Source organism: Giraffa tippelskirchi, chromosome 1 (genome assembly GCF_054371585.1).
Source record: "Giraffa tippelskirchi isolate mGirTip1 chromosome 1, T2T-mGirTip1v1.2.pri, whole genome shotgun sequence".
Taxonomy (NCBI): Eukaryota; Metazoa; Chordata; class Mammalia; order Artiodactyla; family Giraffidae; genus Giraffa; species Giraffa tippelskirchi.
The window spans coordinates 217018641-217031958 of NC_137275.1; the positions used below are offsets into that span (position 1 = coordinate 217018641).

Consider the following 13318-nt stretch of genomic DNA (forward strand, 5'->3'; position numbering starts at 1 on the left):
GGATGTCTCACTGTGCCCTGAAGAATGGTGGAGAGACTTTAGACTTTGATCTAAAAAAGAGAGCCTAGAGACTGCAGAGTGAGGTCCAGTCAATGAAAGGTACCAAGAGACCACATTTAACTCTATAGAGATGGGGCATTGAACAGCCAGAATTATCTCAAAAGGGAAAGAGCTCTCATTTCAGGAAGTGAGCTCCCCATCCCTGGAGGTGATCAAGCAGAGGCAGATAACTGCTAAACAAGGTTGTCATGGATGGAGCAGATACAGGCTTTCTGGCTGATGTACTGGTTCTCTGCAGGCCCTGTGTCCACTGGGTAGATGGAGTTCAGTGGCTTCTTGAGGTTCTAGGAGGAGTCTATTTGACTTGAGAGACGATTTTTCCACATGTCATTGAGGACGAAGAGCGTGGTCCTCTCCCTGTCTCTGGAGAGCTGCTGGATGCCTATGAGGATGACCTGATGTTCTATTTTGTTTTTATATTGTGTTTTTAAAAATAAAAATTGTAAAAGCCACAGGAGAAACCTCATGCAGCCCTTCAGTTCTTCATCTGTATTCCAGCCCTTGTCCTTCGATTATCTTCATGTTTCCCCTCTCCCTCCCTTTCCTGCTTCCCTCTTTTCTCTCTTTCTCTTCTTTCCTGCTTTGTTTCCTCTTTAGTTTTTAAAAAAATTTTATTGAAGTATAGTTTATTTACAATGTTGTGTTGATTTCCCCTGTATAGCAAGGTGACTCAGTTTTGTATATATATATTCCTTTTCACTAAGGTTTATCGCAGGATGTTGAATATAGTTCCCCGTGCTATACAATAGAAACCTTGTTGTTTATCCATCCCATATATAATAGTTTGCCTCTGCTAATCCTAGACTTCCATTCCTTCTCTTCCCAACCTGTTCTCCTCCTTGGCAACCACAAGTCTGTTCTCCGTGTGTTTCCTCTTTAATTTATTTTTAATTATAGAAGTGCTATAGGTCATGGATATATTTGTATTGTTACAACAGCTCCAGTAATTTTAGATTGAAATTCCTCTTGACTTCCCTCCCTCCAATTCCCGATCTGTTCCCTAGAGGTGATCACTGTTTTTAGTTTGACATCCTTTCAGAACACACACACACACACACACACATACATAGACACCACACCAAACACAGAGAGGTATGTATCATGCGTATTGTTCCACAATTTGCTTTTTCCACTTAAAAACTTGTCTCAGGACTTCCTGGAAGTCAAGTGGTTAAGACTCCATGCTTCCAATGCAGAGGGCATGGGTTCAACCCCTGATTGGAGAATTGAAACCCCATATGCCTCTTGGCATGGCCAAAATAATAATAATAATAATAATCTTGTCTCAATAATGTTCCTATTCCAGGATGCATAGCATTCTCCCATTTTTTATATTAGCCTATACTATCCCACAGCACAACTATAATTGGTTCATTTAATGATTTTCATTGATGGGTTTTTTGAGTGTTTTTCAATTTTTTACAATGTTATAGAGCCATTTGAGTTTTTGTCTATGATAGTTACCTGGAAGTATAATTGCTAGGTTGAAATATAAGGACATTTATATTTAATAGATATTGTCAGAAATTACCCTCCATTTATACTTCCTCCAACAGGGCATGAGGGTATCTGTTTTCCTTTGTCTTTACCAACGTTTGACATTATCATCTCTTAGATTTCTTGCCAGTCAGATGGAGGGAAGATGATATTTTATTGTGAATTTGCATATCTCAGATCTCCATGAGCTTGAGCTTCTTTTTGTATGTTTATTGGCCATTTTATCATCTCTGAATTTCCAATTTGCTGTCCTTTGCTTGTTTTTCTTATTGCATTGTCTCATAAATTTGTTTATGATATGTTTAATTGTAACAGACATTTAAAAAGTCTCATGGAGTCAAATCTATCTCTTTTCCCCGTGACCTCTACACTTTTGTGTCTTGCTTAAGAAGGCCTTCTCCTAACCAAGAAACACGTGAAGAGACTCTTCAGTGTGCTCTGGCCCAGGGTTCCTCAGCCTTTAATATGCATGCAGCTCCCTGGGGATCTTGTTAAACTGTAGACTCGAATTCAGTAGGCCTGGGCCAGGGCTTGAGATGCTGAATTTTTAAAAATTTCGTTGCGGCACACAGGATCCCAGTTGTGGCATGCAGGATCTTTAGTTGATTTGTGGCACGTGAGCTGTACTTCCCCAACCAGGGATCGAACCCAGGCGCACTGCACTGGCAGCACAGTCTTAACCACTGGACCACCAGGGAAGTCTTGAATTTTTAACTCCCGTGCTTCATGAGATGCTTCTCATGCTTCCGTGCTTCTCATGCTGCTGGTTCTTGGCCCTCACTTTGAGTAGCAAATCTCTGTGCCAAGGTCAGAGAAAGTCTCCTCAGCTTCTCTCTAAGGAGGTCAGGAGTCTGTGGAAGGACTGGGGGCAGTAGCATTGACTTTGAAACACCTCTCTGCCCACAGCTGATCTCTTTCCTTTTGCTTTTCCCCCAACTCATTCATCCCATGTCCTTGTATTGTTTCTGCCTTCCTAGAACATAGCCTAGCTGTCTGCACAGCTGGAGAGCTTTGGCCAGTCCCTTAGTGTGGACTCCCGACTGAGGCCCACCCAGGGTCCTTAACTCTCAAATCTAGCCTTACTGTCATGTGGATGCAACAACTTTTCTGACTCTCTAACAGTGAGAGCTTGGCTACCTGGTAAGGTAGTGAGCTCCCCATCACCAGGGGAGTGTAAACTTAGGATGGAAAACCACCGCTGGAGATACTGATGCCATGAGGAGGCTTAACTAGGTGGTTTCTGAGCTCCCTTTCAACCCCAAGACTGTATGAAACGTTGAATCGCTTCACATGAACAAAAGCGCATACCTGTCAATGTCACTCCATGTTTCAGCTGGGAAGGAAATGAGGTGAAGCTGTCTCTCTTGCTGTTTCCTCAGGTCAGCTAAAGCTGTCCATTGATGCCCAGGACCGGGTTCTGCTGCTCCACAGTGAGTATGGCTGTGTTCATCAGGGGTCACTGGGGAAGGGGTGGGCCACTTGACCTTCTGCGTGGAGCCAGAGATGAGTGGAAGTGTTATGGTGGCCAAGGCTTCCTTTCCCTCTTGGTATAGTGTCCTGCCATGTGTCCATTGAAAAGAAATGGATATTCACTTGAGACTCCTAGAGACCATCCCCTGGTCCCGCCCTGATGTGGAGTCCATGGCAGGCTGGAGCAGTCTTTGGCAACTCAACATCCTCCTTGGCTCCATTGGAGTGGGGCCACAGAAGAGCTTCCCTCGCCTCCCCCTCTTCTTGCTTCCTTTCTCTGTAGCTTTTTCATCTATTTGTTTGTTCCCTGATGGCAGTGTAGTGTCACAGCTAGGGTGGTGTTCCATCTTTGGAACCGGACTGTGTTTAGTCAGGTCTGACTCTTTGAGACCCTATGGTCTATAGCCTGCCAGGCTCCTCCCTCCATGGGGATTCTCCAGACAAGAATACTGGAGTGGATTGCCATGCCCTTCTCTAGGGGATCTTCACGATGGAAGAATTGAACAGGGGTCTCCTGCATTGCAGGCAGATTCTTTACCAGCTGAGCTACCAAGGAAGCTTTTGGAACCAGACTGTGCTTAGTTGCTCAGTTGTGTCTGACTTTTTGCGACCCCACGGACTGTAGCCTGCCAGGTTCCTCTGTCCATGGGGATTCTCCAGGCAAGAATACTGGAGTGGGTTGCCATGTCCTGCTCCAGGGGATCTTCCCAACCCAGGGAAGATCAAACTGCTTTTGGAACCAGACTGCTTGTGTCTGAATCTTGTCTCTTGATTCTTTTCTTGCTGAGTGACCTTAAGCAAGCTCAGCTTCTCATCTGCTGGATGGTGATATTAGTACCTATCTTATGATAATAGTACCTATCTTATGGGTTGTGACATGGATTAAAGGAGTCAATTTTAGTAAAGCACTTAGGACAGTACCTAGCATGTGGTTAACCCTATATGAGTGTTTGTTAAGTAATATAGAAAACCATAAATTCCCCAAATAGTGACTGAACACTGTCCCTGTGCTAGGGGCTGGGGACGCCAAGGAGAAGCGCCCACCTCGGGGTGGTGCTGATAGGGTGGCTAGGAGGACTTGGCAGAGGGAACGATGTCCACACTCCATCTTGAAGGAGGAAGGGGCCTGAGCCAGGCAGAGGGGAGCAGGCGGGCCAGGCAGTCCACAAAGGGGGAGCCACAGGTGCCAAGGCCAGGGGTCAGAGAGGGCACGATGCACTTGAAGACTGTCTTACATGCCTGTGGCACAGAGGGGTGCAGGGGTGAGCTGGGACCAGCTTGTGAAGGTCTGATGTGCCGCCCAGAGGATTCTATACTTTACCCACCATTTATCCATTTGTTCGTCCTTCCATCCAGCACACAAGTAGTTGCTGAGCTCCCGTCATGGCCCTACTCTTCTCTTTGGCCCAGCAGATCCTGCCTGTTTCTCCCACCCTCCTGGCTCTTGCTGTTCTGGGTACCCTCCACCCCCCGTTCCATCCAGTTTTGTTCCCCCCTCCCCCCTGAAAATATCGTGCTTGCTCATGCCTCTGCCTTCGCACCTGCGGTTCCTTGTTTCTGAGCCTGCCTTCTTTTTGAACTGCTTTTGAAAAGTAAGTCTCCCTTCCTCTGATTTTGTAAGAAATGTGCCTGTCTGAATCTCATTAAGACTCAGGAAGGAAGGCTCATTTTGCCTCATTTCCCCCCTCCAGGAATCACCCCCTGACCCACCTGCAGGGCTGTTGCTCCGCTCTGTGACCTCATGCAGTCCCAGTTATACTGTATACCCTGGTGTGTCCAGGGGCACAGGAGGCTTCTGCAGCAGACAGGAGGGTAATGAGAGTGGGACCAGATCTGCCTCACCTCCACGGGGGGCCAGGGAGGCCCAAGGGTTCAGCAGGCCTGGATACTGCCCTCAGCAACCACATCCACAGGAAGGAACAGAAACTAGGATACCAGGCAGGTTGGACCAGCAGGCGCCTGGGGTCCTCTGGTCCTGGCCTTGGGGGGGCCAAGGTGAAGTTCCCAAGGACCAGCAGAGGGGGGTTCTTTGCCTGCCAGAGCCTGACTCCAGCTGTGCAAACAGTTTTTGCCGAGTGCATCTTGGCCTCCCCCAGTCCATTTGTCCTGCACAGTTTGCTTTGGCTTCACCCCAGTCTCAGGCCCTTCATCGCTTCCAACCTGTCCCCCTCTCTCGTTTGGCTTCCCAGGCCTCATACCTCAGACTACAGGGGCTCCGTCTGAGCCAAGGCCTAGGGCTCAATCAAAACCAAACAGAAAAGAAAAGAGAAAAGAGGCTCAGCTTCTGTCAGGTCTACTGTCTGATTTCTACAGGCCTCAGACAAGCGAGCCACACTTGCATTCATGGCCAGACATGAACCTCACCCCACACCTATCCCTTGCCTTTATCTCCTCTTGTTTTCTTTAGCAAATCTTTTTGAGCAGTTACTTTGCCAGGCACTCTGCTAAGCACCTTAGCAGATCATGAGTACATGATCTCATTTAATCTGGCCACTACTGTGTGAGGAGAAGGGGGCGACAGAGAATGAGATGGTTGGATAGTATCACCGACTCAATGGACATGAGTTTGAGCAAACCCCAGGAGATAGTGAAGGACAGGGAAGCCTGGCGTGTTACAGTCCATGGGGTCGCAAAGAGTCGGACACAACTTAGCGACTGAACAACCACCACCACGTGAAATGGATATTATCATCACTAGCCCATTGTTATCACTGACCCACTAAAGAAGGGGCAAATTCAGTCTCCTGGGTAAAGCAGCTTACTCACATGACTAGTAAGTGACAGGTTAAGTTCTCCAGCTTGGCACCTCCATCCCAGGAGGCAGTCTTGTGGGATAGCACTGGACTCAGAGTCTAGAGCTGGGGATCTAAACCCAGCTCTGTCATTCCTGTTGCTGTGTGACTGGGCAATTTTCTTGCTGCCTCATAGCCTCATGTTTGCCATTAAATGAGGGCTTGGACTCAATAAACTTTACATTCTCTTCTGGGAAGTCAGGGAATTGAATCCTATAATGTCTCAGTGAAGGTGCTGCCCGAGCGTTGGAGATGGTGGGAGTGAGCTGGGCCAGAGAAGGGTTAATATCCAATGGTTGTTATGCAGATTAAGAGCCTGGTAATGATTTTGCCCATCCACCCACCCCATTTTTATTCTCTCTTTAGTCATAGAAGGCAAAGGCCTGATGAGCAAGGAACGTGTCGTCTGTGATTCCTACGTGAAGGTATATGATGAGCAGGATGTTGGGGTGGGTATGAATGGGGTGGGGGTTGGTGACGGACCACATCACTGAGTGCCAAGTTCCCAGCATATCTGTGGGCCTGGGGCCATTCAATGTGGCAGCTACAGTTCCATCATTTGGTCAGTAGGCATTTATTAGGCCTAGCGAGGGGCCCTGAGCTAAGAGAGATCGGCTTCCTGCAAGGACTGGAGCCTTATGAGTGAGCTTGTGCTTCACCACGTGGGTGAGCACCTTGACCGCGTGGATAGCGGAAATCCAGAGGTGATCCCAAACCTTCTCATGAAAAGCAATGTCTTCACTCCTCTCCTCCCACAAACCAGAGGCAGGATGGCAGTTTGGGTGGTAGGGTGGAGAGAGGATCTCTGAGGACTGGAGGGTCCTTCTGAGTGGAGACCTTGCAGTGAAAACAGAGACACCACAGGGGCGGGGGCAGGTGGCGGCTACTTCCAGCTGGAGCCAAAGGCCAGGCACCTCCCAAAGCATGGTGGTCAGGTGTCAGGCGCACCACTCTGCCGTCTTCCCGCAGCCCCCAGGCTAGTAAGAGGCCCCTGTGGGCCAGGCCAATGTCAGGAGCCGGGTGGGAACCTGAGGCAGGCGGCGAACGACATGAGGACCGGAGCGTGGATGGGGGGTCTTGGCGGATGATGACCTGGAGCCTCCTGGGAAGGGAGCACTCGGTGGCTGCTGGGGACTTAGATGACAAGAGGCCGTGTGCCTTGGGGGGAACCTCTCTGCTTGGAGGAAGAGCAGAGATGGTCAGGTTGTACCCCATCTCTTCCTGGTCCTGGGGCTGCCTCCTTGGTACCCACCCCTAAGAGGCCCTGTCCCAGCATCTGACCACAGTGCCTCTGGCCCAGGGCTCCTCTTTCTTTCCTGGCATCTGATGGAGGACTCTACTCTGTCCTCTGCAGAGGCTGGTTTGAAGGATGCTGGAGTGAGTGAGTGAAGTCACTCAGTCGTGTCCGACTCTTTGCGACCCCATGGACTGTAGCTTACCAGACTCCTCCATCCATGAGATTTTCCAGGCAAGAATACTGGAGTGGGTTGCCATTTCCTTATCCAGGAGATCTTCCTGACCCAGGGATCGAACCCGGGTCTACTGCATTGGAGGCAGACGCTTTACCGTCTGAGCCACCAGGGAAGTCCCGAAGGGTGCTGGAGAAGACTTTAACTTGGAAATACAGAGTCAGCCATCGGGCTTAGGTGATTATGTGGCTCTGACATCATCTAACCCTTACTTTTCTCCAATTCAAGATTTCTTTGATCCCTGAAGATAATCGACTGTGCCACCAGAAGACACAGACCGTTCCGGACTGCAGAGATCCTGTCTTCCACAAGCACTTCTTCTTGTAAGAGTCTGGTGTGGCTGGGTCCTTGAGAGGAGAGACAAGGAGTGTTTAGCTGAAACAACTCTGTCTGCCAAATCTAGAACCAGATCTAAGCAGAAAAACAGTGACTTCTAAAGGATGTCTTTGTTTTCTCATTCACTTGTGTCCTCGCATCCCTGGCACCCGGCCCGGCAGCGAGGTCCACGGTGATAAGGTGTCACGTGGCTGCTTCTCAGAACTAAAACACCCAGCCTGAGGCTGGGAGCCCCTGAAAAAAGGAGGCAGTTTCCCACTGTGCCTCGGGCCAAACTTTCTCCTTTAGCAGAAGGAATTTTCCAAGCTGAGGGCTGTTTTGCTTCCCCACCCTCCTCTCCCCAACTTGCTAACCTCTCTGAGCCTTGGCTTCCTTATTTGTAAAATGGGGCTAATAATAGTGCTGAGCTCAGAGAGAGCGGAGGTGTAAATGAGACAGTGTAACACCGAGTGTCCGGTGGTGTAATTATTATTATTTCTTTCCCTCCTCCCTGAATTCTGGGGCCAATGGGAAGGCAACGGACATGTTGTATTTTCTTATTAGTGAAAATTAATCATATTTTGTTATTTTCCTTACTACACCAGGTAATTTTGCTTATGGTAGAAAAATACAAAAGACCGGTACACAGAAAGAAGAAGAGAGAAAGTACTTCTTCTAGTCCTGCTACTCACTGAGATTTTTGTGGCATTTCTTTTCAGATCTTTGAATTTGTGTGGGCGTGTGTTTACAAAGATGGAATTGTTCTATCATATCGTGTTGTAACCTCCTTTTCATCCTTAACAATGTAATGTAAACTCTTTCATGAATATAAATATTCACATCCCACTCTATTTGGGCTTTAGTTTGTTTAACCGGCTCCTTATGGTTGGATGTTCAGATTATTTCCGAGAGTTGCTGTTATGAGGGACTATGTGGGTCTGGACCAGAGCCTGGCTCTGCTAACACGCTGTGTGGTTTGCTTTGCAGCCCTGTCCAAGAGGAAGACGAACAGAAGCGCCTCCTGGTCACTGTGTGGAACAGGGCAGGTGACTCCAGGTAAGGGGAACTGCTGAGCTGAGGGGAGACCTGCTCTGGGCTTGTGGGTGGCAGCCAGACAGCTGGCATATAGGGGGGGCTCAAGTAGTGCTTGGATGAATGAACGGTAGTGGTTAAATCTGGGAGACCGCCACCCCTGTGAGTTCCTGTCACTCTAGGTGATGCCACGGATCATGTTAGCAAGGTGCATTTGCTGAGACCTTGGTATCAACAGGACACTGTCTTAGCCACTGAAATGCCAACCAGCCTACGTGTGGCTTCTGCTCCCAAGCCACCTACTTTCAGGAGGGGAAAACAGGCTCCGTGTGGAGGCAAGCGATAGTCACAGCACACACAGGCTCAGCCCCACGGGAGTAGAAGCTCCATGAAACACGGGCCCATTTCTCTTTTAGTCACCACTGTACCCAGTGCCTAGCACGTAGATATCTGATGGTTATTGGGTAAATGAATACAGGAATGCAGTGAATACTAGGATAGTAAGTATGGGAAGAAGGAGAGTTCGTTATGGGCTGAGGCGACTGAGGAAGGCTTCATGCAAAAAGTGAGATCTTCAACTTGGGGCAGAGCGCAAGAATGAGACAAGGAGAATAGGTTGGAAAGGGCATGGCAGGCAGGGGCACAGCACGAGCTGAGGCAGGGAGGCAGGAGCATGCACAGTGGGCTCAGGCTGCCATGAGGAGGCCAGGAGCTGCAGAGTTGTGTGTAGGAGAATCCACACGGGTCGATCTTGCAGGCAGCCCAGGACACAGGAGGCGGATGTGGTCATGAGTCATGGCGGCCAGTACAGAGCAGGGCAGAACTGCTGGGTGGTGAGGGTGAGAACTGGCTGCTGAGGGAAGGGAAGAGGGTGAGAACACTTGACTGTGTGGCCCCCTGTGAGCAGCTGGGGCTCGTTCAGCTGGTGCATTGCAAGAAATCCGGGAGGCTGTGGCCAGTAACATCCATCCAACAGTCATAGAAATGAAAATGGTGACTGAAAAGGGGCCCAGGTGAATGAAAATTGACTCAACTCACCAGGTTAGAGCCAGAGAATATTTGGGGGCTCAATGCTTTTTGGTACCCTAAATTTGATAGCCAGTATAACTTTTTAAGTTGAGCCTTCCTCAACCTGCATTCCGAGAAGGCAATGGCACCCCACTCCAGTACTCTTGCCCCCTTTGAACTGTGGTACTGGAGAAGAAGATTCTTGAGAGTCCCTTGGGCAGCAAGATGAAACCAGTCAGTCCTAAAGGAAATCAATGCTGACCATTCATTGGAAGGACTGATGCTAAAGCTGAAGCTTCAATACTTTGGCCATCTGATGCGAAGAGCCAACTCATTGGAAAAGACCCTGATGCTGGGAAGGATTGAAGGCAGGAGGAGAAGGGGACGACAGAGGATGAGATGGTTGGATGGCATCACGAACTCAATGGACATGAGTTTGAAAAAACTCTGGGAGATAGTGAAGGACAGGGGAGCCTGGTGTGCTGTAGTCCATGGGGTCACAAAGAATTGGACATGACTGAGCACTGAACAACAACCTGCATAACGAAAGATTTGTCTTTCAGTAGAATATCTGCTTGTTATCATGGTACCGTGGACCTCATTCATTGAGCGGCCATTTCGTGGCCACCTATGTGGCAACATTGTTGCAGGTGCTGGGCACACATGGGGTCAGTCAGAGACTGTCCTGCTTGGGAGAGGACCTCTGACAGAGACTTGAGAGTGTGGGTGAGGAGGAGACACGTTGATAACAAGAGCAACCATTTCCTGGGTGTTAACCGCAAGCCAGAGGTTAACAGTGCCTTATCTCATTTAGTTCTTAAGACAACCCTAAGGAAAGTACATGTTTGTCTTTAAGTTTTCAGAAAAGGAAACTGAAGCTAAGAAAGGGAGTAACTTGCCTAAGGTCACATGGCAGTGAACAGTAGCTGCTGCTGCTGCTAAGTCGCTTCAGTCGTGTCCGACTCTGTGTGACCCCATAGACGGCAGCCCACCAGGCTCTGCCGTCCCTGGGATTCTCCAGGCAAGAATACTGGAGTGGGTTGCCGTTTCCTTCTCCAGTGCATGAAAGGGAAAAGTGGAAGTGAGGTTGCTCAGTCGTGTCCGACTCTTAGCGACCCCATGGACTGTAGCCTACCAGGCTCCTCTGTCCATGGGATTTTCCAGGCAAGAGTACTGCAGTGGGGTGCCATTGCCTTCTAGAGGCAAGATGGAAACCCAGGTATTTAGACCCTGGAGTCTTCAGTCTCAGCGGGTAGAGTGCAGAGGGCAGGGCAAGCGTGGGGTGGGATTTGCAAATTTGGTGTTGCTGGAGGGTTGATTACAAAGTAGGGATGGCTGGAGATAAGATGAAGAGGATGGCGTACACTAAACGGATGAGTCTATAGGTTTTCTTTGGAGTGTGAGTTTCTCCGAAGGGTCAGTAGTTCTCAATCCTGGCGAGGCATCAGAATCATTGGGGATGCTTGTGGGGAACCTTGGAACATCAGATTGATTAAGTCCAGATTTTCAAGGGCGGGGTCTAGGAATCTGCATTTACACAAGTTCTCAGGGTGAACCTCATGCAGCCAGTTTGGTGTTTGGGAATCTGGTGATGGGGTGATACTGAAGGGTGCTGAGCAGAGGAATGACAGGGGTGTATTTAGCTCTATCACTCTGATAAGTCTTTGGAATGTTGGGGAGGAGCTGGGAGATTCTTGTGGTGATCTGTGAGAGAGATGATTTAGGGATAGAGAGGTGGGAAACAGACTCAAATGCATTTAGGAGCCTAAACCAATAGTACTTAACTGGTGATTTGGCTGTGAGCGCAGTGGGAGAAGCTAAGGATGACTCGTGGGTGGCCAGTGATGTCTCTAGTGAAGTCAAAGTGCACTGGAGGGGAAGGGAGAACAGCTTTGGATAGGGCAGGATGGAGGTCCCTGGAGGGCAACCAGCTGAGAGCTGTGTAGGAGAGATGCCTTTGCTGACCTGGAGTGCAGGGGAGAGAGAGATCTGTGGAGATGTGGGAGCCATGGCTGCCAAGGTGATGGGGGAAATTTCGAGCGGCTGAGAGCACCCAGGAAGACAGTGGGTACCCAGGACTAAGGGTCAGAATCCTGTCTTAAAGGGATGGACACAGGAAGGGAAAGCCCTGAAGGAGACAGAGTAAGCGTGTATGCTGAGTCGCTCCAGTCGTGTCTGACTCTTTGTGACCCCATGCACCATAGCCCACCAGGCTCCTCTGTTCTTAGGATTCTCCAGGCAAGAATACTGGAGTGGGTTGCCATGCCCTTCACCAGGAGATCTTTCCAACCCAGAGATCGAACTTGTGTCTCTTATGTCTCCTGCATCGGCAGGTGAGTTCTTTACCACTAGTGCCTGGTGGGCTGCTGTCCATAGGGTCGCACAGAGTCGGACACGACTAAAGTGACTTAACATGCATGCATGCATTGGAGAGGAAATGGCAACCCACTCCAGTATTCTTGCCTGGAGAATCCCAGGGACGGAGGAGCCTGGTGGGCTGCTGTCTATGGGGTCGCACAGAGTCGGACACGACTGAAGCGACTTAGCTGCAGCAGCAGCAGCAGTGCCATTTGGGAAGCAGGCAGAGGAGGAGTGGCAGACAGACAGAACGGTGCCTGGTGAGCCCCTTGGACGCCCCTTGGATGGAGACGAGGAGTGGAGCGGGTGCCGGAGGCAGACACCAAACTGCGGGAGTCGCCACTTCCTCTGCTATGGCTGCTCCCCTGCAAGAGCAGAGTGAGCCAGGAGGAGCCGGCCAGAGAAGTAGCAGCAATGCACTTGTCGGTTTTTGGAAAAGAGAGTGAGGCCGGGGAAAGTGAGTCAGCACCCAGGGAGGCAGCGTGACAGAGGCAGTGTCTCCACTTGTTGCCTATTTTGGCAAAGCGAGATTCCTTATTAAACAAAACACAGTCAAGCTTATGGTCACAGTCCCAACCCAAAGCTCAAAGAGGGACAGAGCAGGCGCAGACAGGCCTGCTTTCCGAACAGATGGCCCTGCCCGAGGTGCCAGCACAACAGTGACTGGCTCGGCGGGCAGGAGGAATGGTTATCGATCCATCTCTGAATGAGAAGGTCTCTGAGCTGCGGGAGACAGGCAGAGCCATTGCTGGAAACCCCTGCCCTACTGAACACTCACATCAAACTGTGCGTCTCTGATGGATGGACATGCAACTTAACAACGTGAAGGACAATTACAGAAGGAAGGAAGCAAACATTTATGAACCCTTCTCTGTGCCAAGCACTTTACATACATTATCTCATTTAATCCTCACAACGACCCTGAGAGGTAGGAATTACTATTGTCTGTCTCTTCAGAGGTGAGGAAACCGAGATTTACTAAGACCAAGGAACTTGCCCAAGGTGATATCATTGCTCATGTTTATCAAGCACTTCATGTTCACCAAGTGTGTGGACCTTAAGCGTATTTAATCATTATCTATTGTGTGGACACAGTATCCTCACAATACTATATAAGGTAGGCATTATTAATGTTTCTCTTTTACAGACACAGAGAGGTTAAGTAACTTGCCCAAGGTAACACAGCCAGCATGTGGTGAAAACAAGACACAAATCCAGGTAGCCTGGCATCAAATCACATGATATAGTACACTTGACTGGCTCACACAGGTGATAAAAAGCTCCAAAGCCAAACCGTTTCTGTATCAGTGTGCTTAT

At 49.3% G+C, this 13318-nt stretch overlaps 1 protein-coding gene across 4 annotated transcripts in view; it reads left to right on the plus strand.

The window, feature by feature from the left end:
* RGS3 (regulator of G protein signaling 3) overlaps window positions 1-13318 on the plus strand; it is a 149109-nt gene that overhangs the window by 29165 nt on the left and 106626 nt on the right. For 3 of the 4 annotated variants that reach the window (XM_081527905.1, XM_081527910.1, XM_081527935.1), the window contains 4 exons: window positions 2937-2987; window positions 6186-6244; window positions 7517-7611; window positions 8591-8659. In XM_081527905.1, coding sequence (XP_081384031.1) covers window positions 2937-2987; window positions 6186-6244; window positions 7517-7611; window positions 8591-8659 — 274 coding nt within the window. The remainder of the gene's footprint in view (window positions 1-2936; window positions 2988-6185; window positions 6245-7516; window positions 7612-8590; window positions 8660-13318) is intronic. The other variant, XM_081527920.1, reaches the window with a different exon arrangement.